General features: G+C 47.5%; 1 protein-coding gene across 6 annotated transcripts in view; it reads left to right on the forward strand.

Annotated features, from left to right (window-relative positions):
- The window catches only part of PALLD (palladin, cytoskeletal associated protein), a 364,941-nt gene that overhangs the window by 152,355 nt on the left and 187,230 nt on the right, over positions 1-25,356 (forward strand). For all 6 annotated transcript variants that reach the window (XM_070794343.1, XM_070794341.1, XM_070794342.1 and 3 more), the window contains 6 exons: positions 4,765-4,943; positions 14,075-14,141; positions 15,567-15,672; positions 17,237-17,311; positions 21,637-21,778; positions 22,835-22,858. In XM_070794343.1, the coding sequence (XP_070650444.1) occupies positions 4,765-4,943; positions 14,075-14,141; positions 15,567-15,672; positions 17,237-17,311; positions 21,637-21,778; positions 22,835-22,858 (593 nt within the window). The remainder of the gene's footprint in view (positions 1-4,764; positions 4,944-14,074; positions 14,142-15,566; positions 15,673-17,236; positions 17,312-21,636; positions 21,779-22,834; positions 22,859-25,356) is intronic.

The following is a 25,356-nucleotide window of genomic DNA, read 5'->3' on the forward strand; positions in this document are numbered from 1 at the left end:
AGTAGTATTTCTGCTTTTTAATATGCTGTCTAGGTTAGTCATTGTTTTTCTTCCAATGAGCAAACATCTTTTAATTTCATGGCTGCAGTCACCATCGGTGGTGATTTTGGAGCCCAAGAAAATAGTCTGTCACTGTTTCCATTGTTTCCCTGTTTGCCATGAAATGATGGGACTGGATGCCATGATCTTAGTTTTTTTTTTTTGAATGTTGAGTTTCAAGCCAACTTTTTCACTCTCCTCTGTCACTTTCAAGAGGTTCTTTAGTTTCTCTTCCTCAAACTTACAGACTCTAAATCTGTCCTCTATGTAACTTCCACGTGTCACAAACTATTATTCTTCTGAGTTTTTCCTAACCTTTAAAAACATGAAAACAATTTCCTGGCTCAGGGCCATGGGGAGACTGGTGAGGGCCTATAGACAGTGTGCTGCACGAGATCAGGGTGCCACTCCGCTGGGGTGGCTGGTGGAGCTGTCCCTATGGAGCAGGTCTGACCAGGGTGATTAACTGTCATTTCTTTTAAATCTTTGTTGCATTTTTTTTCATGCTCTATTGTTCCTCTGACAGTTGGTTCTTATCTTTTTATGAATGGTTAGCACACTCGAGGTGCCATACAGATACCTAGACTCTGGCTGGTTCCAGAGTCCATGGGGCATGACTCCTCCCAGGGCCTCTGGCACTTAGCACAGTGCCATTCACATGGAGGGCATCCAGCCAGCCTGTGCTCTGGAGACTTCAGTGTGCTGAAGGCACCATTCACTTGGCTGTGAGGAGAGTAGCCCCAGGGTGGGATGAACACAGAGGGTGAGGAGAGAGCTCCTGAGAGGGGAGGAGAAGCAGAAAATACTTGAGGGCTGCGTAGGGGACAAGCAATCCATGCAGGATTCTGTAGGAGTGTGATAGAAGAAGCTGGGCCCAAGTTACAGGAAAGCAGACCATAGAGACTGAAGTTGAGGGGACGATTCATGCAGGGCAGTGTCAAATGCACTCGCCTGACACGGGCTAGAGAGGAGTCCTCAGCATGCCCAGCTATGACGAGGCCAATTAGAAGACTTCAGATCAAGCAATGCTTAAGCCACAGTCAGTCCTCGGGAGTGAGGACCTGGATTGTGACTGTGGAGAGAGCAAAGAGGAAGGAGCTATAAGACGGTTTTAGGCAGGAATGTTCTCCAGGACTTTTTGGAAATGGAAACCGCCAACTGCCCAGGATCAAGGAATACTGCCCTTCTCAATTGCCTCAAAAGCAGTATGCCTTGCATTACATGATTGCTCAATTGGCTGGTTTTTCAAATGGTTTTTAATTCCCAAAGTCATGGCTGTTCTTTTCTAAGTATCCTGTGCTTGTGTGTTTTTTTTTTTTTTTTTTAGCATAGTTTCTGTGGTTAATACACTGAGTACTAGCAAACCGGTTTGTTTTATTACCTTTCAGTTCAGCTAGTTCATTTGCTCAGTCGTGTCCAACTCTTTGCAACCCCATGAACTGCAGCACACAGGCCTCGCTCTCCATCACCAACTCCTGGAGCTCACTCAGACTCATGTCCATTGAGTCCATGGTGCCATCCAGCCATCTCATCCTCTGGTGTCCCCTTCTCCTCTCGCCTTCAATCTTTCACAGCATCAGGGTCTTTTTTAATGAGTCAGGTCTTCGTATCAGGTGGCCAAAGTATTGGAGTTTCAGCTTCAGTATTACTCCTTCCAATGAATATTCAGGACTGATTTCCTTTAGGATTGACTCATTGGATCTCCTTGCAGTCCAGGGGACTCTTGACAGTCTTCTCTAACACCACAATTCAAAAGCATCAATTCTTCAGCACTCAGCTTTCTTTATAGTCCAACTCTCACATCCACACACGACTACTGGAAAAACCATAGCTTTTAGATGGACCTTTGTTGGCAAAGTAATGTCTCTGTTTTTTAATAAGCTGTCCAGGTTGGTCATAACTTTTCTTCCAAGGAACAAGTGTCTTTTAATTTCATGGCTGCAGTGACCATCTGCAGTGATTTTGGAGCCCCCCAAAATAAAGTCTGTCACTGTTTCCATTGTTTCCCCATCTATTTGCCATGAAGTGATGGGACCAGATGTCACAATCTTACTTTTGTGAATGTTGAGCTTTAAGCCAACTTTTTCACTCTCCTTTTTCACTTTCATCAAGAGGTTCTTTAGTTCTTCTTTGCTTTCTGCCATAAGGGTGGTGTCATCTGCATATCTGAGGTTACTGATATTTCTCCCGGCAGTCTTGATTCCAGCTTGTGCTTCATCCAGCCCAGTGTTTCTCATAGTGTATTCTGCATATAAGTTAAATAAGCAGGGTGACAATCTACAGCCTTGCTGCTGCTGCTAAGTCGCTTCAGTCGTGTCTGACTCTGTGCGACCCCATAGACAGCAGCCCACCAGGCTCCCCTGTCCCTGGGATTCTCCAGGCAAGAACACTGGAGTGGGTTGCCTTTCCTTCTCCAATACATGAAAGTGAAAAGTGAAAGTGAAGTCGCTCAGTTGTGTCTGACTCTTAACGACCCCATGGACTGCAGCCTAGCAGGCTCCTCCATCCATTGGATTTTCCAAGCAAGAGTACCAGAGTGGGGTGCCATTGCCTTCTCCCCTACAGTCTTGACGTACTCCTTTTCCTATTTTGAACCAGTCTATTGTTCCATGTCCAGTTCTAACTGTTTCTTCTTGACCTACATACAGATTTCTCAGGAAGCAGGTAAGGTGGTTTGGTATTTCCATCTCTTGAAGAATTTTCCACAGTTTGTTGTGATCCACACAGTCAAAAAAGCAGAAATAGATGTTTTTCTGGAACTCTCTTGCTCTTTTGATGATCCAACAGATGTTGGTAATTTGATCTCTAGTTCTTCTGTCTTTTCTAAATCCAGCTTGAGCATCTGGAAGTTCATGGTTCACATACTGTTGAAGCCTGGCTTGGAGAATTTTGAGCTACTCAAAATTCTTTACTAGCATGTGAGATGAATGCAATTGTGTGGTAGTTTGAGCATTCTTTGGCATTGCCTTTGGGATTGGAATGAAAACTGACCTTTTCCAGTCCTGTGACCATTGTTGAGTTTTCCAAATTTGCTGGCGTATTGAGGGCAGCCCTTTCACAGCATCATCTTTTAGGATTTGAAATAGCTCGACTGGAATTCCATCACCTCCACTAGCTTTGTTCGTAGTGATGCTTTCTAAGGCCCACTTGACTTCACATTCCAGGATGTCTGGCTCTAGGTTAGTGATCACACCATCGTGATTATCTGGGTTGTGAAGATCTTTTTTGTATAGTTCGTCTGTGTTTTCTTCCCACCTCTTCTTAATATCTTCTGCTTCTGTTAGGTCCATACCATTTCTGTCCTTTATTGTGCCCATTTTTGCATGAAATGTTCCCTTGGTATCTCCAGTTTTCTTGAAGAGATCTCTAGTCTTTCTCATTCTATTGTTTTCCTCTATTTCTTTGCACTGATCACTGAGGAAGGCTTTCTTATCTCTCCTTGCTATTCTTTGGAACTCTGCATTCAGCTGGATATATCTTTCCTTTTCTCCTTTGCCTTTAGCTTCTCTTCTTTTCACAACTATTTGTAAGGCCTCCTCAGACAACCATTTTGCCTTTTTTCATTTCTTTTTCTTGGAGATGTCCTTGATCACTGCCTCCTGTACAATGTCACGAACCTCCATCCTTAGTTCATCAGGCACTCTGTCTCAGATCTAATCCCTTGAATCTATTTCTCACTTCCACTGAATAGTCGTAAGGGATTTGATTTAGGTCATACCTGAATGGTCTAGTGGTTTTCCCTACTTTCTTCAATTTATTACCTTTGCTTTCGGATTTAATACAGACAGATATCTATAGTATGCTGTCTAAGTGCAGAAAAGACTAGTCTTCAGTGACATGTAAAGGAGGCCAAGTCCAAAGAATTTTCTAGAGCTTCAGACTCAGAAAATCTCTGATGCTGATTAGGATCTGATGCAACTGGATAGTTGTCAATCCTTTTAGTTGTTGGTGGACATTCCTTCATATTTCTTTAAATCTCATTTTGAAGGGGAGGGGGTTAGGGAAGCTTCATTATTTTATTTTATTTTATTTTTTGGTAAAAATCCTGTTGAGAGTTTGAGGTGCTCGGCTTGTGAGGAGGAACCCTCATGAAAATGGTCTGGTCTCTTGCCGCCTCCCACATCATAGACCCAGGGGATGGAAAGGGGTAAGACCGGCAAGAATGAATCACAGACCACCATGGCCCCTGCCCACACGGCTGGGTGTGCCACTGGAAAGATCTCCAAATAGCAGTGGTGTGGGGGGTATTAATCTGCCCAGCTGGAAGCTCAGCAGGCACGCTGCTGCCCGGGGCTGTGACCCTCAGTCTCCCTGGACATATCACATCTTTTGAGTACCATGTTCTTGTCACTTTCATATTTTTTTCTAGAGAACAGTAAATGACATTGTAACAGGTGTGAGAGGCATTAGTGACAAAAATCTATAAGGCCCTTGGAATTGTGCTCCTTTCAGTTTGTAACTGGCACTTTCCCAGCTTGATGATGTTCCTTCATTCCACGTTGATGAAATTACAAGACGCTTTATGATGAAGACCCAGGGGAGTAGTCTAGCCGCGCATTTCATGGTCCCAAATGTAATAGTGTGCAGTGATATCAGGAACTCGAGTCTCTGTTTATCAAACAAGCATCTCATTATACAGCCTCTCACCTCTTGCTAGTGCTTTGTTGTTGTAAACATCTCGTTTCCTTCTCTCCCTCCCATCCTGCAACTCCTGTTGGTCGGCAGATGGTTCTGTGAAGGGAGTGAACTACACAGCAGTCCCGATATCCAGATCCTCTGGGACGGGGGCGACCTGCACACCCTGGTCATTGCCGAGGCCTTCGAGGACGACACAGGGCGCTACACCTGCCTGGCCGCCAACTCCAGTGGCTCTGACAGCACCTCCGCCGAGGTGTTCATCGAAGGTACCCAGGGGTGCGGGGTGTGGGTGAGAGGGGACCCATCGCTTCTTATGAACGTGACTTTCCAACTTCGTGAATCAAACCTCAGTTGTCCCAGAAGCTTTATGGGTAAATGAAATTGTTCTGACACTTGGGCGTTCATCAATGACGTCTGATGTCAGCATTTGTTCCTTTTCATTTAAAACATTTCAGCCGCGTGAACTTAAATTTATAACACTAAATATCCGACTTATTTTTAGTTTCTCTGGTAGATCAAGAATGGGAACATACTGAAGTACTAGGTCTGTCAACCAACTAAAGACTTAGGATATCATTCACAGGAAAGTTAAAGGATTGAATATTTTTGAATATTCTTGTTTTTGTTAATTGTAGACCTCTTTCAGGGTATGACCCTGGATGCCATGGTCTCTAACTTGATTTCACTGAATGTGGTCTTTAGCATGGCAGCCCTCCACACTGCAGTCCTGTTCTGCCTTTAGGGTCCCTGCATGAGCTACTTAACATGGGGAAACATCCCCAGTTACACTGGCCACGTGTGGTCACGGGTCCGGCTTCAGATCCCGGTGCTGATGGGAGGAGCGGTCTGGGCGGAACCAGATTAAAGAGCCTACTGGAAAGCGCTGTAGGAAACTGCTCCTTGCCCCCGTGAAGTCAGGGCGATAGCTTTTTTAAAGCCTGATTTTGGTGTATTTTTACCTCTAAGAATAATTACATGAGATGGGAGAGAATTTCACACAAACTCTTGGCTTCCTCTTATGACTGAATGGAAAGGATGGTGCTGCGTTCCTTACTCCATGAGACTCGGGGCATCTCTGTTGTTTCTTGAACCTCGTTGCTGTTGCTCTCAGCATACAGTATGGGGCCGGTTACCAGAGGCTAGGAAATTTCTTATAGATTCATAAACCTCAACAAAACCATCCCTAAAAATGTAATGGCCTACTGGTTGGAAACTGTCTAAATGTCACTGTCCTGTGCATCAAATTTTAGAATGGTACTGAGAAAATTTCAGCTTAAGAACAGTAATGAACTTTTTCTCCTTGTGTTGGCTAGGAACCAGGCACTGGTCTTCATTTCTACATGGATTATCTCATTTAGTGCTTAGGAAAATCACCCCCTTCTGTGGCTGGGGAAACTGCAGCTTAGGGAGACGTGTAGAGCTCCAGACCTCACACACACTCTGTCTCTCACGCACACACACAGAAACATACACACACTGTCTCTCACAGACACACACACACACACAGACACTTACCTGAGCCTCAAGGACTAGATCCAGGCAGTGTGACCCCTTCTTAGCAGCCACAGAGGAAGACACAGGTGAACTCAGGATCTTGGGGTCACTTGGTCATCAGCCCATCCAGCACGGGCCTGGGATGTGCGCCTGGAACATCTCAGGATATCACTGAGCTTTGGGGCAGTGGCCATGTGTTCCCTGAGAGGCCCCTAGAGGGCAGGCAGAGGTCTGGGTGCTGGGTGGGGACCCTTGCTGGACAGGCTAGGCCTCTGCCCTTGCTCAGGAATGCTCCAGGAGGGGAAGGGCCTGCCCCCAGCAAGCCTGGAAGAGAGCAGAGGTGGCGGGGGGAAGTCGGGAGGTCTTTCTGAGGGGTGGCATCTGCCCTTGGTCCCAACTCTGAGAGAAAGTGTTGGGAAGGCCGAGGGGTAGGTGCTCCAGATGTCGGGGCATGGGTGGGGGGGTCGCCGCAGGAGCAGCGAGTATGTCCTGGACCAGAGGGAGCAGCTGGGCGGTGGCCAGCTCACACAGGATGTGGGGCCTTGTGGGCGCTGTCGGCAAGCTGGCCGTTACTCTACATAAAATCATCACCTGTGAAGGTTTACACTGAAAAGTCAGAGTACCCGATTTCTGTTTTTAAATCGAAGTTTGGCTTGTAATCGGGAGCCCAGTAAGATGTGTGCTGCAGCAGGCCCGAGGAAATATGGTGGTACTGGGGAAGCAGGCTGTGTAGACAGAGGGAGAGGCGGTCAGACTCCACAGCCACGTGGTGGGGCAGGTGTGGGCCGAGGGGTCACGGCAACCAGCAGACCCAGGGGTTTTGGCTTCTCCACTGGTGTGGATGATGTGGCCCATCATGAGATGGGAAGATGGGGAGTTGGGCACAGAGGGGAGTGGGTGACCTGTGTGCATGGCCATCTAGACAGCCGAGTGGACACAGCCAGGAGGGGAATGTGTGGGTATAGCTACTGCCCAGGGTGAGGACATGTCCTGGAAGCTTCAGGAGGTAGATGGTGGCCCAGGGCACAGGACCAGATGGACTGTCTGAGCCGAGGGTGACCCCGCACCTGGGTGCACCAGGGCAAGGAGGTGCTGGCCAGGGAGCAAAGGGGGGGGCTCTGGGCGGGTGGAGCAGGTCAGTGTTTGAGGAGGCAGGGAGGGAGAGCCAGCCGACTTGGGCTTCCACTGCGGGAGGTCTCTCGCGAAGGACGAGGACGCACAGCTACGGGTGCTGATGGCGATTTCAACAAGAGGGGCCATGAGCACTGGAGGGACCAGTGCACTGAGGTCCTCGGACATGGAAGGAAACGTGGGGACGCCTGGGTGGTGCCCGGAGGTCCTGCCCAGACCCCACAGGGCTGGGACCGGAATTTGGACAGGAGCACAGGGTCAGGATGCTTTTTGCAGTCTGTTTGCTTGTTGGTTTTCATAGCAGACTTACTAGAGCCTGTGTGAAAGACTTCCTTTCCCTGCTGTGAAAATAATCCAAGAGAGAAAACAGACCCTGCAGAGGGAGACAGAGTATGGTGCCAGGGGACCAAGTCTGGGAAGGGAGAAGGAAATGGACTCCCCCAGCAGCGTGTGGGCGGTGAGGAGCTGCTGTCAACAATTTCATGATGGTACCCAGGATGCTCAAGTCCCCAACATTTTTGGCACCAGGGACCTGTGTCGTGGAAGACAATTTTTTGAGGGTCAGGGGTGGGGTGGTTTTGGGATGATTCAACTGCATTACATTTATTGTGCACTTTATTTCATTGTTAGTATTACATTGTGATATATAATGAAATAATCACACAGCTCACCATAGTGCAGAATCGGTGGGAACCCTGAGCTTGTTTTCCTGCAACTGGATGGTCCCATCTAGAGGCAGTGGGAGTGACAGGAACACCCAGAGTGTGTTCTCATGTCCAGTCTACTCCTTCGTCTCGTTTTGGTTGCTGTCAGAAAACCCTGCTTCACAAAGATGGGATGTTGGAAATGGAAGCAGGCTTTTCGGTACTTTTGTAGAAACCTCAGCATATTCCACCTTGACTTTAATCCAGAATGGCTGGAGATGTGAAGTTGTATCAGACGTACTCTTAAGGCCACCATCATTTGCAGTCTCAAGCAGTTTATCTTCTTCTAGTGTGGACAAAGTTGATTCACCTGGCCTGTTCACAGATGGGTCATGGGTCCATTCCTTCCCAGCTCCCGGGTCTTTTGTGGTTGTAAAGTAATGCTCAAACTCCTTTGAAAAGCTGAGATAGGTGATCATGCTCTAGCTGGGAGAAAGAAGGCTGTGGCTCAGTCTCTTTCAGACTCTCTGCTAATGTTTGAATTGTCCAAACTCCCAATCCTCACTTGTTGCCCTCGTGATTCCAGTTTGTTCTGAACACAGCTGCTTTATCTGCCAACTTGAGCACAGCTGAAGTGACAGAATGAGTTCATTGAACAGGTTGAATATGTCACACAAGTGAGCAAGGTTTGGGACCCACTCTGTGTCACAGGAATGTGCTGCCAGCAGTGACAATTTTTCTAAAAGAAATCTCTGGAGTGGTTCTCATAACTCAGAGACTGGCCAGGGCCCTGCCTTTAGAACGCCCTCTCCCTTCTGTGTACAAGAGCAGATGTGTGTGCTCGGTGTTCATCTCTTCACAGTGCTGTGCCAGCAGACGTGAGTTAAGGGCATGTAATTTAGTGTGGTTGGTCATTTTAACCACATCCTGCAAAGCACTGTGATGTTTGGGTGGCATTTTCTGGCTAGCCAGCGTTTGGTTCTCTGTGGATGACACAGGAGGTAGACATATCCAGAAGCGAAGTCTTTGACCAAGTAGTGAAACCAGAAAGCCTTCCAGTCTCGGGAGCCGCTCCATCCGTGTATATGCCGATAGTGTATACTGACGCACAGTGACCCCCTCCGTTTCCTGATACATAGTCATTCCAAGACTTCACAGTTCCGCGGCTGTGGTGTTGGCTGGCAACAAAAGTGCAGGTAGCATGTCTGCCTGCACATCCTCCTGGAAAACATATAGCACCGAAACAAGCGCTGCTGTGTGTTGCCCACGTCAGCAGACTCGCCAGCCTGGACTGCGTCCCCCGGGCATTCACTCCCCCACCCCCACCCCCCAGCAGTCCTGCCCAGCACCCTCTGCTGTTTCATCAGCTCGTCTAGTTACCGTGCTGGCCAAGGAGGAACACGTGCCACCTTCTGAGCTGCAGCGTCTCCCAAAAGTTCAGGACAGATGTCCTTAGCAGCAGGCGGGATCAGCTCCTCGCCAGTAGTAAAGAGCTTCTTCGTTTGAGCAGTGCAGTTACCAGTAAGAGTGAGGCTATAATGCAGAAACATTGGATAAAGTGGTGCCCTCAATAATTGCTTCTGTTTTTTGTGTTCATGTTTTTTATTTTAAAAAACTCCAAAGGCTTGCCTGTTTGTTTTTTTTAAAATAATAATTTATTTATGTATTTTTCACTGACCTGGGTCGTTGTTGCTGCACGGGCTTTTCTCTAGCTGTGGTGTGTGGGCTTCTCACTGTGGTGGTTGCTCTTCTTGCAGAGCACTGGTTTTGGAGTGAGGGCTTCAGTAGGTGCAGGACGGCGAACACCCACAATTACCTGAGCAGGGCGCTCACCCTCAGTAACAGCTGACAAGCTGCTGTCTGCAGGCAGACAGCCAACTGCAGAGACACATGTAGTGTGATTCTGTTTGTGCAAATATGTGCACAGATATACAGTCTCCTCTCATCTGAGGTCTCAGGGAAAGTGAAAGCTGCAGTGTGAAAATATTAAACAGGGAGTTCCAGAAGTACACAGTTGACCACTTTTGAATTTTGCGCCATCTGAGCAGGGTTGAGGAGATTTCTCACCTCAGCTTCGGCCCCTGGGCCGTGAGTTATCCCTGTCGAACCTGTCAGTCACCGAGGTTGTCAGACTGAGGGCCCAGGGCTTGTGTTTACCGACCATAATTTTACTAAAAATGGCCCCACAGCACCAGGGGAGTGATGCTGGCAGTTTGGACATGCCACAGGGAAGCCACGCAGGGTTCCTTTAAGTGAAAGGTGAGAGTTAGTGAGAAAAGGGGAGAAAACCATATGCTGAGGTCGCCAAGATGATGGTGAGAATGACCTTCAATCCATAAGGTAGTGAAGAAGGCAAAAGAAATCCACATTGTTTTGCTATTATGTCTCAAACCCTAAAATTTACACCCAGTATGTGAAGGCATTAGATTTATACAATAAGATATTTTAAGAGAAAGAGATACCATAGTCATATACCATTGTCGTTATTATAACTATAATATAATACACTGTTATAGTTGTTCTGTTTTACCATTAGTTATTGTTCAACTCTTACTGTGCCCAAATTGCAAACTACACTTTATCTTAGGTATGTCTGTATAGGAAAAATACCATTGACTGGGTTTGGTGCTGTTAACGGTTTTCAGACTTAAATTGAAGCAAGTAGGGAAAACCACTAGACCATTCAGGTATGACCTAAATCAAATTCCTTATGATTATACAGTGGAAGTGACAAATAGATTTAAGGAACTAGATCTGATAGATAGAGTGCCTGATGAACTATGGACGGAGGTTTGTGACATTGTACAGGAAACAGGGATCAAGACCATCCCCACGGAAAAGAAATGCAAAAGCAAAATGGCTGTCTAGGGAGGCCTTACAAATAGCTGTGAAAAGAAGAGGAGCAAAAAGCAAAGGAGAAAAGGAAAGATATAAGTATCTGAATGCAGAGTTCCAAAGAATAGCAAGGAGAGATAAGAAAGCCTTCCTCAGCGATCAATGCAAAGAAATAAAGGAAAACAACAGAATGGGAAAGACTAGAGATCTCTTCAAGAAAGACTAGAGATCTCTTCAAGAAAATTAGAGATACAAGGGAACATTTCATGCAAAGATGGGCTCGATAAAGGACAGAAATGGTATGGACCTAACAGAAGCAGAAGATGTTAAGAAGAGGTGGCAAGAATACACAGAAGAACTGTACAAAAAAGATCTTCACGACCAAGATAATCATGATGGTGTGATCACTCAGCTAGAGCCAGACATCCTGGAATGTGAAGTCAAGTGGGCCTTAGAAAGCATCACTACAAACAAAGCTAGTGGAGGTGATGGAATTCCAGTTGAGCTATTTCAAATCCTGAAAGATGATGCCATGAAAGTGCTGCAATCAATATGCCAGCAAATTTGGAAAACTCAGCAGTGGCCACAGGACTGGAAAAGGTCAGTTTTCATTCTAATCCCAAAGAAAGGCAATGCCAAAGAATGCTCAAACTACTGCACAATTGCACTCATCTCACACGCTAGTAAAGTAATGCTCAAAATTCTCCAAGCCAGGCTTCAGGAATACGTGAACTGTGAACTTCCAGATGTTCAAGCTGGTTTTAGAAAAGGCAGAGGAACCAGAGATCAAATTGCCAACATCCGCTGGATCATGGAAAAAGCAAGAGAGTCCTAGAAAAACATCTATTTCTGCTTTATTGACTATGCCAAAGCCTTTAACTGTGTGGATCACAATAAACTGGAAAATTCTGAAAGAGATGGGAATACCAGACCATCTGACTTGCCTCTTGAGAAACCTATATGCAGGTCAACAGGAAGCAACAGTTAAAACTGGACGTGGAACAACAGACTGGTTCCAAATAGGAAAAGGAGTACATCAAGGCTGTATATTGTCACCCTGCTTATTTAACTTATATGCAGAATACATCATGAGAAACACTGGGCTGGATGAAGCATAAGCTGGAATCAAGATTGCCGGGAGAAATATCAATAACCTCAGATATGCAAGTGACACCACCCTTATGGCAGAAAGTGAAGAGGAACTCAAAAGCCTCTTGATGAAAGTGAAAGAGGAGAGTGAAAAAGTTGGCTTAAAGCTCAACATTCAGAAAACTAAGATCATGGCATCTGGTCCCATCACTTCATGGGAAATAGATAGGGAAACAGTGGAAACAGTGTCAGACTTTATTTTTGGGGGCTCCAGAATCACTGCAGATGGTGATTGCAGCCATGAAATTAAAAGATGCTTACTCCTTGGAAGGAAAGTTATGACCAACCTAGATAGCATATTCAAAAGCAAAGACATTACTTTGCCAACAAAGGTCCATCTAGTCAAGGCTATGGTTTTTCCATTGGTCAGGTATGGATGTGAGAGTTGCACTGTGAAGAAAGCTGAGCACCGAAGAATTGATGCTTTTGAACTGTGGTGTTGGAGAAGACTCTTGAGAGTCCCTTGGACTGCAAGGAGATCCAACCAGTCCATTCTAAAGATCAGTCCTGGGTGTTCTTTGGAAGGAATGATGCTAAAGCTGAAACTCCAGTACTTTGGCCACCTCATGTGAAGAGTTGACTCATTGGAAAAGACTGTGATGCTGGGAGGGATTGGGGGCAGGAGGAGAAGGGGATGACAGAGGATGAGATGGCTGGATGGCATCACTGACTAGATGGACATGATTTTGGGTGAACTCCGGGAGTTGGTGATGGACAGGGAGGCCTGGCGTGCTGCAATTCATGGGGTTGCAAAGAGTCGGACACGACTGAGCAACTGAGCTGATGGTTTTGGAGTTTTGGAACGTATCCCCCACTGATAACAGGGCGGTCCACTGTACGCTTGTTAATACACTCAGTTTATCTGAAAATTACAGCCAGACTGTTGCAAATGCAGGATGGCATCAGGGACGTGATGTCCTAGTGTGCACTCTGACGTCACACAATTCTGTGCTGCTTGGTTACTTTCCTGTTGTTGTTCAGCCACTCAGCCGTGTCCAATTCTTTGCAACCCCATGGATTGCAGGACCCCAGGCTCCCCTGTCCTTCACTGTCTCCCAAAGCTTGCTCAAATTCACGACCGTGGAGTCAGTGATGCCATCTAACCATCTCATCCTCTTTCGCCTCCTTCTCCTTTTGCCTTTAATCTTTCCCAGGTTTACTTTTCTATAAGCGTATATTATTTTACTTTAAGATATTCTAAATAGATAATTTAAATAACTTGTGTTAAATATGTCTCATAAAGGAATGATCAAGAATGTACTTCTAACCATCACAGTTATTCTAAATGTCACCTAAAATCTCTTGTCACAAAATACATGAGCATTAAAATGTAAGTACAACCTGCCTTTTGGCTTGAAAACCCAATGAGGTGACCCTTAATTTAAACACAGCAATGAAGCAAATGATATTGGGAGGGTATGATCCAAACTAGAGACCCCCGCATTCAAGAGTGAAGCCACAGTCAAGTTCCAACTGGTCAGAGTTAGAAAGCGTCTCCTCATTAAGGAGTGAAGGCACTGATAATCCACACCGTGTAATCTGGGCTTCCAGGTGACACAGTGGTAACGATTCCTCCTGCCAGTGCATGAGATACAAGACACACAGGTCCAATCCCTGGGTTGGAAAGATCCCCTAGAGGAGGAAGTGGCAGCCCACTCCGGTGTTCTTGCCTGAAGAATCCCATGGACAGAGGAGCCTGGTGGGCTACACTCCATGGTGGTGCAAAAGAGTCAGACACGACTGAGCACACACACTGCTCCCGCTACCGTGCAATCTGCTGGAAAGAGCTGAAGCTTAAGACCATGGCTGTCTTTACACACAGACACACACACATTGATTCCATAGTTTCTAAGCCATTTAAAAGTATGGTTACAATGCCCAAAGGGACAAAAATGAAACCAATAATAAATCTGACACGAAACACATGCTGACTTGAAGAAAACTTTTTCAGTATTTCTTTTTTAAACTGATTATCTGAAAAAATAGCCTAAGTAAAAATGGTATGAAACGTTCTCTATTTCAAAGTAAGACTCTGTATGTTACTGTCTGAATGAAGAATATTGCCCTTGGAAGCGGGTATAGATACTTTGTTATTTGTTAATAGGTTATAGACCTACATGTCTGTTATTTTTTTTTTCACTCAGGTGCCAGTTCAACAGATTCTGACAGTGAAAGTTTAGCTTTCAGATCGAAACCTGGAGCCATGCCACAGTAAGTGTGTACGATCCCGTCAGTGAAGTAGAAAATGTCAGCAGACTTGTGCTCAGTGACGCCACTTGTGTGGCAGAGGTCAGCTGATGTTGGTCAGAGATCAGATGCTTGAACCTGGAGCATAGTCTTTGACTTTTGAACTTTGAAACCTGCATTTCATCATCCGTGTCCCAAAGTCTAACCATCCACAACGTTAGTCCCAAGGACAACTGACTGCTTATAAATGTGTAGAAGGAGCAGTCACATTGAGAGAAAATTACTTAAATCATTACTAAAATGTAAATGACAAACAACTTATCACATAAATTAGAAAATATCTAATTAGGCTAGAAATGGATTTCCATTTGGATAAAGTGTATCTCCAGTTAGATCATGTCATGAAAATCTCAAAATTTAATTCTCCCTACAAAGACATAGGGACTATTAGTAATATGTTAGGATCTTAATTATTTTGCAAAGATAAAATCTACCAAGATTTTGTAGAAAACTCCATGAATTTGAGACTGTACTAATATGTTTGATTTACTAGTATATACATAACAATCACAGCCGTTCAGTATCAAATTACCACTGACCATTCATGTTAAAGGGGGCTTCCCTGGTGGCTGAGTGGTAAAGTATCTACCTGCCAATGCAGGAGACATGGATTTGATCCCTGGGTTGCGAAGATCCCCTGTAGGAGGGCATGGCAACCCACTCCAGTATTCTTGCCTGGAGAATCCTATGGACAGAGGAGCCTGGTGGGCTACAGTCCATGGGGTGGCAAAGAGACATGACTGAGTGCTAACTGAGCATTTGTGTTAAAGGGCTCTTAATAAGATCACACACTCTGCTACCTGTGCATTCAGACAAGGATCTCAAGTTTAGTGAAGTTACATGACTCACTTGAGATTACATAGCCTGTGACTTAGCAAAATTGGGCCTGGAAACAACTCTTAACTTTTATGCACTAAGAAAAGACCACAGTCCAAGACATTCTCAACTTTACGCAATGGTTAACTGGAACGAAGAGCAGTTGCTGTACTGAAAACCAACCACCAGAACTTTGAATTAAATATAGACGCCCGGTCCTAAACATTTCCTAAACATTATCTGCTTACTCCTATAGACTGGGCTCTTCTAAGTATTATCTTTTCTCTTAGATTTTCCAGTTCAATACTTTCTGTTTTCTAATAAGAGCTGAGATACATAGTTCATGAGCTACTTTCATCTGTGTGTTTATTTTGCTGATGACTGTGGGGACCGTCTGAATATACACTGAGCACCACTGTTCTAACTATGGGTTGTGGGTCCCCATTTCTGAAGCAGTTACAGCTGAAGCAGATTGAGCAAACATAAAGAAACTGGCCTGTTCTGTGGAAATGTTTCAAAGAATAATTCCTGCTTAGGAAATTCTGACCCAAGACTTCACTCCTTACTTTCCAGAGCTCAGAAGAAAACCACTTCCGTGTCCTTGACCATTGGATCATCATCTCCCAAGTCAGGAGTGACCACAGCTGTGATCCAGCCTCTGTCAGTCCCTGTTCAGCAGGTGAGCCTTATCCACAGCCCGAGGGGAATCAGACTCTTCAGTGTAAAGACCCCAACTAGTCCTCCCTTGCAGAGAAGGCAATGGCACCCCACACCAGTACTCTTGCCTGGAAAATCCCATGGACGGAGGAGCCTGGTGGGCCGCAGTCCATGGAGTCGCTAAAAGTCGGACACAACTGAGCGACTTCACTTTCACTTTTCACTTTCATGCATTGGAGAAGGAAATTGCAGCCCACTCCAGTGTTCTTGCCTGGAGAATCCCAGGGATGGGGGAGCCTCATGGGCTGCCGTCTATGGGGTCGCACAAAGTCGGACACGACTGAAGCAACTTAGCAGCAGCAGCAGCAGTCCTCCCTTGAAGTATCTCCTCAATGGACACACAACTGGGTGGAAAGACAATGATAAGTTAAGTTCTTCCTTTTAATGCACTAAAAATAATTTTTAATCTGAGACACACCACTGATTAATCAACATCTGTGTTTCCTTTGGGAATTTCTTTTTCAGCTTATACTCTGATAAAGTGGTATCTGTCTTGGCTATTACCGCTTGATTCTCCCTCACATATGTGCCATCTTCCATGTAGCCAAATTCGTTAGCTCATTTAAAACAAAGCAGAAAATGAGAAAAGTCTGCCTTATCTACAGAGTCCACCTGATAGAGCTCAGAAGTCCACCTGTCCTCTGAGAGCTTAACAGATAATACAGGAATATTCAGATTCCTTCACTTCACTGTGCATTTTCATCCTGCTTTCATTTCATCGTAAGACTGCTTTATCCAAGAAGAACAACAGTACCCATGACTGGGTCATTGTAGTGAATTCACTTTGCAAACACAGAAGACCTGAACCTTTTTTTATGTAAAAAATTAGAATCTAGATGTCTCTAAATCAAATATGATACTTAGCCTTGGTGCTATGATGGGCATCTGTAAACCCAAGACTCTTGCAACGTGAGCTCATTCTTGAGTCATAAGTGTGTCTAACGAACATCAGTGTACCCTCCAGCCACGGAGCACCAGCGCCCGTGGGTGCTTTACAAATTACAGGGCTCCCCTGGTGGCTCAGTGGTAAAGAATCCGCCTGCAGTGCAGGGAAACCCAGGTTTGATCCCTGGGTTGGGAAGATCCCCTGGAGAAGGGAATGGCAGCCCACTCCAGTACTCTTGCCTGGAGAGTTCTGTGGACAGAGGAGCCTGGCAGATTACAGTCCATGGGGTCGCAAAAGAGTCGGACATGACTGAGCGACTAGCTCTTACGTACTCTGTGGTATGTTGGGTGTGCGAACCGTAGAGAAAGCACATCTGAGATGAGACACGAGGAAAGAGTCAAGCAGTAGAAGTCACTCAAGGTGGCACGTGTAGTAGAAACTCCCTGTCAACCCCCAAAGCAGAGTGGGATTTGCAGAAACCATTCTGTGAACCACTGGACTTGTTTAGCGTTTGCCATGTAGGCACTGGCAGGTGAGCAGTGAACGCTTAGCCCTGTCGGTGGCCGTGCTGTCGCCTGAGTGGTCCATCTGTTCGTGATTTGTGTGTTCCGAGTCTGACCCACATGCCTCTGCTCTCCAGGCCCCCAGCCCCACCTTGTTCCTCTGCCGGCCGGATGGACCCACTGCCGCCTGCCTCCCGCCCGTCTTCACCAAGGTCAGGCACCTGCACGTCTCATCCTGAGTTTGCTCTGGGCCTTTGATTCCATTCCCCTGTGGCCTCATAAAACGAGTGATGAACAGGTTCTTATTGAGGTTACCTGTGGGGCTAAACAGATACTCAGTGCACAGCTGCTGTGTGACCATGATCATATAAAGGTCTGAGAAAGCTGGGCCTGATAGAAGTCAGAATAGACTGGGAAAACCAAACAGTGCACGGGAGAAGACAGAATGGTGGATGGGAACCTGGGAAACCAACAAGGTTTGTAGATGGTTTAAGGAACAACTGACAGATTTTCAGCTTGTCTCAGTGGGTGTTTTGCATCGCCAGGCATGATGACATTGGACAGCTGGTCAGCTAAGCTTAGAAATGGTCCCGTGGGGTGTTTCTCCTCTGTCTCCTCCCCACCTCTGTCTAAGAAAACTGTACATTTTATAATTGGAGTTGAGTTGATTTATAGTGTTGTGTTAGTTTCAGATGTACAGCAAAGTGATTCAGTTATGCATGTACTTTTATTCAGATTCTTTTTCCTTATAGAGTTTTAAAAAATATTGAGTAGAGTTCCCTGTGTAAGACAGTAGCTTCTTGTTGGTTCTCTATTTTATACAGACAGTAGTCTGTACATGTCAGTCCCAATCTCCTAATTTATCCACCCCCCCTTCCCCTTTGGTAACAGGAAAGTTTGTTTTCTAAGTGTGTGGGTCTATTTTGTATGTAAGTTCACTTGTATCATTTTTTGGACTGAAAGATATTTAAAAGGCACAGTTGAAGAGGTGCCCCATGTCTGTGCACCAGCATACTGTCAGAAGTCGTGCCCCCAGGCCAGTCTCTAAGTTCAGTGTAATATAGCTCAAATTCCAACAGATCCTCGTTTTTATCTACGTTTGTTGTTGAACTTGGCAGTCTGATTCTAAATCTTTTGTGGTTTAGAAAGTGGTAAGAGTAGCCAGGGTCCTCCTGCAGGGGCAGGCTGAGATGGTATTAGGATCTGAGATGTCAGGACTCCCTAGAGCAGAACGCCAGGATGGCAGGGCTGGCTCAAGCTTGGACAGACAGATAAGGCCCCGAGAGTGCCCACAAGATGCCCCAGCAACACGAGACTCCCAGGGCAGGGTAGGTTCTTCAGAAGTGGGCCCCAGCCTCAGCCACCTCACAGGATCAACCCCAAGTAACGGAAGACGAACGTGACAGTGGTTTCTGTGGTCCGTTATCTGAGATCTGTGAATCCTCCACAAGACAGCCGAGAAGAGTCTCTGTCTTCCCCCAGGGAGTGATGCTTCCTCCTAAGCCAGCCTGCAGCCAGCTTGGTTAAAGACCTCTTCCTGCAGAGTGTTCAGAGAGGACACAGTCAATGAATGAGGGTTGTCGACAGCACCAGTGAGGGTCCACCTCCCCCTACCCAGGATGAAATACCCGAAGAAGGAAAAAGTCCCATTCCACCTGTGAACAGGGGTGTTGGGATAACAGCGCAGGGACATCCGTCCGTCCGTGCTCAGAGCAGGAGTCCTTCACAGAGCGGCCGGCACGAACATTGCGAACATTGCGTGGCGCTCAGGAGCTGTTCACACGCAGCCGCATCCATGAAATCTGTGTGACCTGCTGAGTTGTCGGCACGCTGTTGGTTTTGGAGCCAGGGCCCCGCGCACCTCCGGGCTGAGGTGTCACATCCGTCCTGGGGCACCTGGCACCTGAGATGTCCCTTTCCTCCCGCAGGGCTGCAAAACTCCTCCAGGCCAGCCCCAGCCCATCCTTGTCCCAGCAGCATAGCCCAGCTCCTGGGGCAGAGACCCCAGCACAGTGTCCCCTTCACCCCAAAGGAAGCCAGGAGGCATGCTCGGAGCCTAATAGAGAAGGAAACCAGGAGTCCACGTTTTTCTAAAGCTTGAGTTTTTAACTCGCAAACAGCAGAGTGGCTGTCCCTGCCTGCGGTGCGGGCCTCTCCCTCCTCACGGATGCCTGCAGCACCCTTCTCCTGGGGGCCGTGCCCCTCCCTGGCCTGATCCGCCCCTCGGGGGCCTGGGCTCTGCCAGTCCTTGGGCACCTCCATCCGTGTCCCCGCATGCCGCTGGTGGGCGTCCCTGGGGCTGAAGCCGGGGCCACTGACCTGTTGGGGACAGCAGCTCGTGGGCCCCAGGGACACGCTCAGGGCCAGGAGCGCGGCCACCCCGGTGGCATTTCTCCCTGGAGCCGTGGACCTTGCAGGGAGACTTGGTACCAGGTGGACCCAACAGCACACGATGCCCTCCTGTGGACCTCAAATCCCCAGGGCCCCAGACCAGCCTTCCAACGTCAGCCGTGCTGATGTGGCTTTGGTCAGGAGAAGCAGCTCACTCAGGAGGAGCCATGTGGCAGACCTTGGAAAACTACAGAGACCTGTGTGTGTGACGTGCCTCGTTTCTACCCAGGTCCTACCTTTGTGATTTTCCAGTGTGAACAGTATGCACAATCCTAAGAGGAAACTAGAGGCCCCTAGGTGTCTGGAAGCTCACACGTGAAGAGTATTTGTGAAGTGTCTGTAATGTGCTGTGAATGCTCCCTGGACACCGGGACGTCGATGACTCCATCCTCACCAGCTGGACCCCGAGGGCAGCGTCTTGCCTGCTGACCTGCAAAATACTGCTCTCTGGACTAATCAGAAAGTGGAAGTCAATTTAAAACCAGAAACTTTTCTACATTTAAAACTAAGAATGAAGTGAGAATGGACTCAGAAGTAGGTAATAATATTCACCTTTTCGTTTACCAAAAAAGGCCTTTAGCACCAAAATTCTCACCAAGTACATTAGACTTTCCTGCTTCTGCCCACATTGTGGACTTCCAGGGTTTCCACGGGGCCAGAGCACACGCACTGAAGGCCAGTTGCTACAGGATCTGTTTTTCCCCAGCATACCATTGGCCATCTCTTGAGGAAAATGTAAAATAAAAAGCAAAAATGGAAACAGAAAAAAAAAAAAGCATACTTCCTAATGTGAATTTGTTTCCTTTGGTTCTATGCATAATCATTTATTGTATCTGACTTCCTTCAAGATCTGTTCATGTCCTTTATCAGATGCGATACCCTGTACGCACACATGTAGGTAGTAGAAACTTTCAGTGGGCCCATGTCCAGAGGAAGAAGGCAAGGGAGGCCCCTGGAAGGGCCAGTTATTCCTTTGGTTTTCAGTAGCCAGTTTACAAGCTTCAGCTCTTTGCATCTGTGAAGCCACACTCGTTTCTGGTTTCTGGTCTGTTGGGCTGTAAAAGTTTATTGGTCTGGAGCTGGAGTGGGTGGAGCATCAGGGGACAGTGCTGGTCAGGGGGAGGAGGCAAGGAGGGTCAGGTGGGGGAAGTGCTCCCGTTTTATTTCGCTCAGAACCTGCAGGTGAATGGAATCTGGAAAGAGGTACTGGCGCACCTATCTGTGGGGCCGCAGTGGAGACACGGACATTGAGCACAGACTTATGGACCCAGGGAGCAGGTCTGGGAGGAAGGAGGGTCAGACGAGTGGAGAGAGTGGTGTAGAGACACATACACTACCATAGGTAAAATAGATCGCCAGTGGGAGATTTGCGGTGTGACTCAGGGAACTCAAACCAGGGCTCTGTGAAAACCTAGCAGGGTGGGATGGGGAGGGAGGTGGGAGGAAGGTTCAAGAGGGAGGGGGTATATCTATACCTATGGTTGACTCATGTTGATATTTGGAAGAAACCAACACAATATTGTAAAGCCATTATCCTTCAATTAAAAATAAATTTAAGTATTAAAAACACAAAAGAACCTGCAGATGAGGAAATGCCAGCCCTCCTTCTGGTGCAGCTGCCCCAGGACACTGGTGGACAGAGGCGGGTCCTGGGGGAAGGTCGGAGCTTGGGGCACAGATGGGAGACCCAGGTTCAGTCCCTGGGTTGGGGAGATCCCCTGGAGAGGAGCATGGCGACCCACTCCGGTATTCTTGTCTGGAGAATCCCATGGACAGAGGAGCCTGGCGAGCGCCTCTGGTGGACACATGGCATCTCCTTCCCCTCCTGTCTGGTCCCCCAGGATTCTACCCCCAGATGGAGCATGGGTGCATTGCATGAGTGCATCCTCATGTAGATAAAGACAGGTCACGCCGACACTGAGAAGTTCCATGGATGATGGAGCCCATGCACTGCAGAGCGGGCCCCAGGACCTCCTGCACTTCATCACTGGGGATACAGTGCTCTCCTGACCTGAGGAGGGGTTCGTGGGCATGGTGCACACCCTGTGCTTGCTCCTCTGAGCTTGGGAAGTGTTCCTCTGTGTCATGAGGCCGTGCTGTGTGGCTGTGTGAGCCCAGACCTGACGGGTGTGTCCCGGTGTTTCAGGAGCTGCAGAACATCTGTGCGTCCGAGGGCCAGGTGGTCGTGCTGGAGTGCCGTGTGCGTGGCACACCCCCGCTGCAGGTCTGCTGGTTCCGACAAGGCAGCGAGATCCAGGACTCACCGGACTTCCGGATCTTACAGAAAAGTAAGGAGAGGGGCCCCCTCACAACACTGCCCACAACACCACCCCCGGGTCTGACCAGGCCCTTGTCTCCAGTCCAGGAGAACCAGGAAGGGTTTAGTCACTGACATGCATGGATTTCTTTGTTTCCTTTTTTTGGGGGGATTTTATTACTTTTAAATTATTTTTTTATTCCTCCCTCTTGAACCTTCCACCCCAGACCACCCCTCTAGATATTTTTTAATTTTTATTTTTATTAAAATGTAGTTGATTAACAATACTGAATTAGTTTCAAGTGTACAGTGAAGTGATTTAGCTATACATATACATACATCCGAGCTTCCTTGGTGGCTCAGATTTCAAAGAATCTGCCTGCCATGCAGCAGACCCCAGTTTGATTCCTGGGTTGGGAAGATCCCCTGCAGAAGGGGTAGGCTACCCACTCCAGTATTCTTGCCTGGATAATCCCAAGGGCAGAGGAGCCTGGCGGGCTACAGTCCATGGGGTTGTCCAAAGAGCCGGACACGACTGAGTGACTGAGCACAGCATACATACATCCATCCTCTTTTGGACTCTTGCTCCATATAGGTCACTACAAAGTACGGGGTAGAGGACCCTGTGCTGTACAGGAGGCCTGGTTGTGTATCTGTTTATGGACAGTGGTGTGAGGTACATAGATTTGTGATCCCAGAGTGAGGGGACTTGGGCTCCAGCACGTTAAAGCCATCCTGCTGGCTGTGGGCCCTCACACGCCCTGACTGAGGTTTTGTTTTCTTCTTCCTCAAAATCGCAAATCCACATTTGAATTCAAAGTTGGGCCAGTCATCTTAGGAGGCTCTGAGCCTTCTGTGAACCACAGTTGAAAACCTTGCTAGTGAGAGCTGTTAAGGGAATTTTAGTTTATTTATGGGAATATAAATTGATCTACCATCCCTCTTTCTTGTACGACGGGGCTTGTCTGCAGTGTTTCTGCAGACATGTCCTAGACAAGGTCACAGGAAAGGATGGGCAGGTTTAGTATGAACGGAAACTGACTCTAATGCTCTGTTTTGATTTCTTTTTTTCTCATGTGTTGAACAGAACCTCGATCCACAGCTGAACCTGGTAAGAAGCTTTTTCTTTTTTTCTGTCTGCTAATGTATCTTCAGTTTCAATAGTTCTTTGTTTCCGTTTTAAACCACATGCAGAACAATGTTTTTGCAGTTCCCTGGAAATGTGAAACCCCCTTACAGACAATATCTTCTTTATTGTGGGGTCTGCACACTGCATTTTACATCCAGTTGTTTTATTAGTGAAACATTAAGTTCCTTTCAGACAAGAAGATTGCGCTCAGTGACTTAAGTCTTTTAAAACCATGGTCTTTTATACTCAGAAAACAAACTAAGCTAGAGATGAAAAAGCATGCTGCTAAGACGCGGCACATTTCTCCTCAACAGAAGACACCACCAGCCAGACCGCAGCCTGGAGATGTGTCTCCTGAGAGAGCAGCCTGAAGGTGTTGGCAGAGTGACCCCAGGGTCTCTCTATGCTCCCTAAGGTGTCTGCAGAGTGACCCCAGGGTCTCTGGGTGCTCCCTGAGGGTCCACAGAGTGACCCCAGGTCTCTGTGTGTGTGTGTGTCCTGAGGTGTCAGCAGAGTGACCCCAGGGTCTCTCTGTGCTCCCTAAGGTGTCCGCAGAGTGACCCCAGGGTCTCTGGGTGCTCCCTGAGGGTCCGCAGAGTGACCCCAGGGTCTCTCTGTGCTCCCTGAGAGTCAGCAGAGTGACCCCAGGTCTCTGTGTGTGTGTGTGTCCTGAGGTGTCAGCAGAGTGACCCCAGGGTCTCTCTGTGCTCCCTGAGGGTCAGGAGAGTGACCCCAGGCTCTCTGTGTGTCCTGAGGGTCAGCAGAGTGACCCCAGGGTCTCTGTGTGTGTGTATCCTGAGGGTCAGCAGAGTGACCCCAGGTTTCTGTGTATCCTGAGGTGTCAGCAAAGTGACCCAGGGTCTGTGTGCTCCCTGGGGTGTCAGCAGAGTGACCCCAGGGTCTCTGTGTGTCCTGAGGGTCAGCAGAGTGACCGCAGGGTCTGTGTGCTCCCTGTGGTGTCAGCAGAGTGACCCCAAGGTCTCTGTGTGTCCTGAGGTGTCAGCAGAGTGACCCCAGGGTCTGTGTGTGTCCTGAGGGTCAGCAGAGTGACCCCAGGGTCTCTGTGTATCCTGAGGGTCAGCAGAGTGACCCCAGGGACTCTCTGTGCACCCTGAGGTGTCAGTAGAGTGACCCCAGGCTCTCCGTGTGTACGCCCTGAGCCGTGAACACTTCCTGTGCTGCAGCAGGGTAACAGTGTCTCAGCCTGTGGTGTCTCACTCACACATCCCTGGCCTCATCAGAGCCGTGTGCTCCAGCATCTGGGTCTCCTGCCCTCTGCCTCACTCTTCTCATTCTCGCCTGTCTTCTCACAGACAAAACTGACATCTAAAGAGAAGCAAGATTTCTGTCACGTGTTTCCTAGCAGGTCCTCCTGGAGGACACTGTCTCAGTGTTTTTCCCAGCAGTGACGTCACAGGCTTCAGTCTTCTTGCTGAAGGGTAGGAATGATATGTCTCTGCTTCACCACGGTTGCGTCTCTCAGGAGCCAGACTCGGCTCTGGCCCTCCTTGGAGAGCTTGGAGGCTCCTGGTCAGAAAGGCTGTGGTTGGTCCCGAAGCTCTCATACCCCAGCAGAGGCCCTGAGGGGCAGAATGTGAGCCAGTTAGGATCCAGCCATGAGGGATGCTCAGAGTACCCTGAGGGGAGACTGGAGTGGATCTGATGCCTTCCACTTTCTTTTAAATCTTTACTGGACAGCAGGTGATTTACAATACTGTTAGTTTCTGCTGTGCAGCAAGGTGAATCAGCTATATGTTCACAGACTACAGGCCATGGGGTCTCAAAAAGTCAGATACGACTGAGCAGCTAAGCACAGCACACACATATATCCACTCTTCTTCAGATTCTTTTCCCGTATGGGTCATGATAGAGTACTGAGTAGAGTTCCCTGCACTATCCAGCAGGTCCTTACGTGTACTGTTTTGTGTGTACTAGTGGGTACATGTCAGTCTCCATCTCCCAGTTTATCCCTTTCCCCCTTTTCCCCTTCGTAACCATAAGATTATTCTCTACACCTGTGACTCTACTTCTATTTTGTAAATCAGTTCATTCATACCATGTATTTGGATTTCATGTATAAGCAGTATCATATGATGTCTTTCTCTGTCTGACTTCCTTCACTCAGTATGACAATCTCTAGGACCATCCTCGTTGCTGCAGATGGCATTATTTCATTCTTTTTGTGGCCAATATTCCACTGAATGTATGTGCCACATCTTTTTTTATCCACTCCTCTGTCAGTGGACATTTAGGTTGTTACCTTGTCTTGGGCTTCCGTTGTAGCTCAGTCAGTAAAGAATCCACCTGCCATGCAGGAGACCCAGGTTCGATTCCTGGGTCAGGAAGATCCCTTGGGGAAGGAGATGGCAACTCACTCCAGTATTCTTGCCTGGAGAATCCCATGGAAAGAGGAGCCTGGCAGATTATAGTCCCACGAGGTTGCCAGAGTTGGATATGACTGAGCAACCAAACTACTAACC

This window comes from Bos indicus, chromosome 8 (genome assembly GCF_029378745.1).
Source record: "Bos indicus isolate NIAB-ARS_2022 breed Sahiwal x Tharparkar chromosome 8, NIAB-ARS_B.indTharparkar_mat_pri_1.0, whole genome shotgun sequence".
In the NCBI taxonomy this organism is placed as follows: domain Eukaryota; kingdom Metazoa; phylum Chordata; class Mammalia; order Artiodactyla; family Bovidae; genus Bos; species Bos indicus.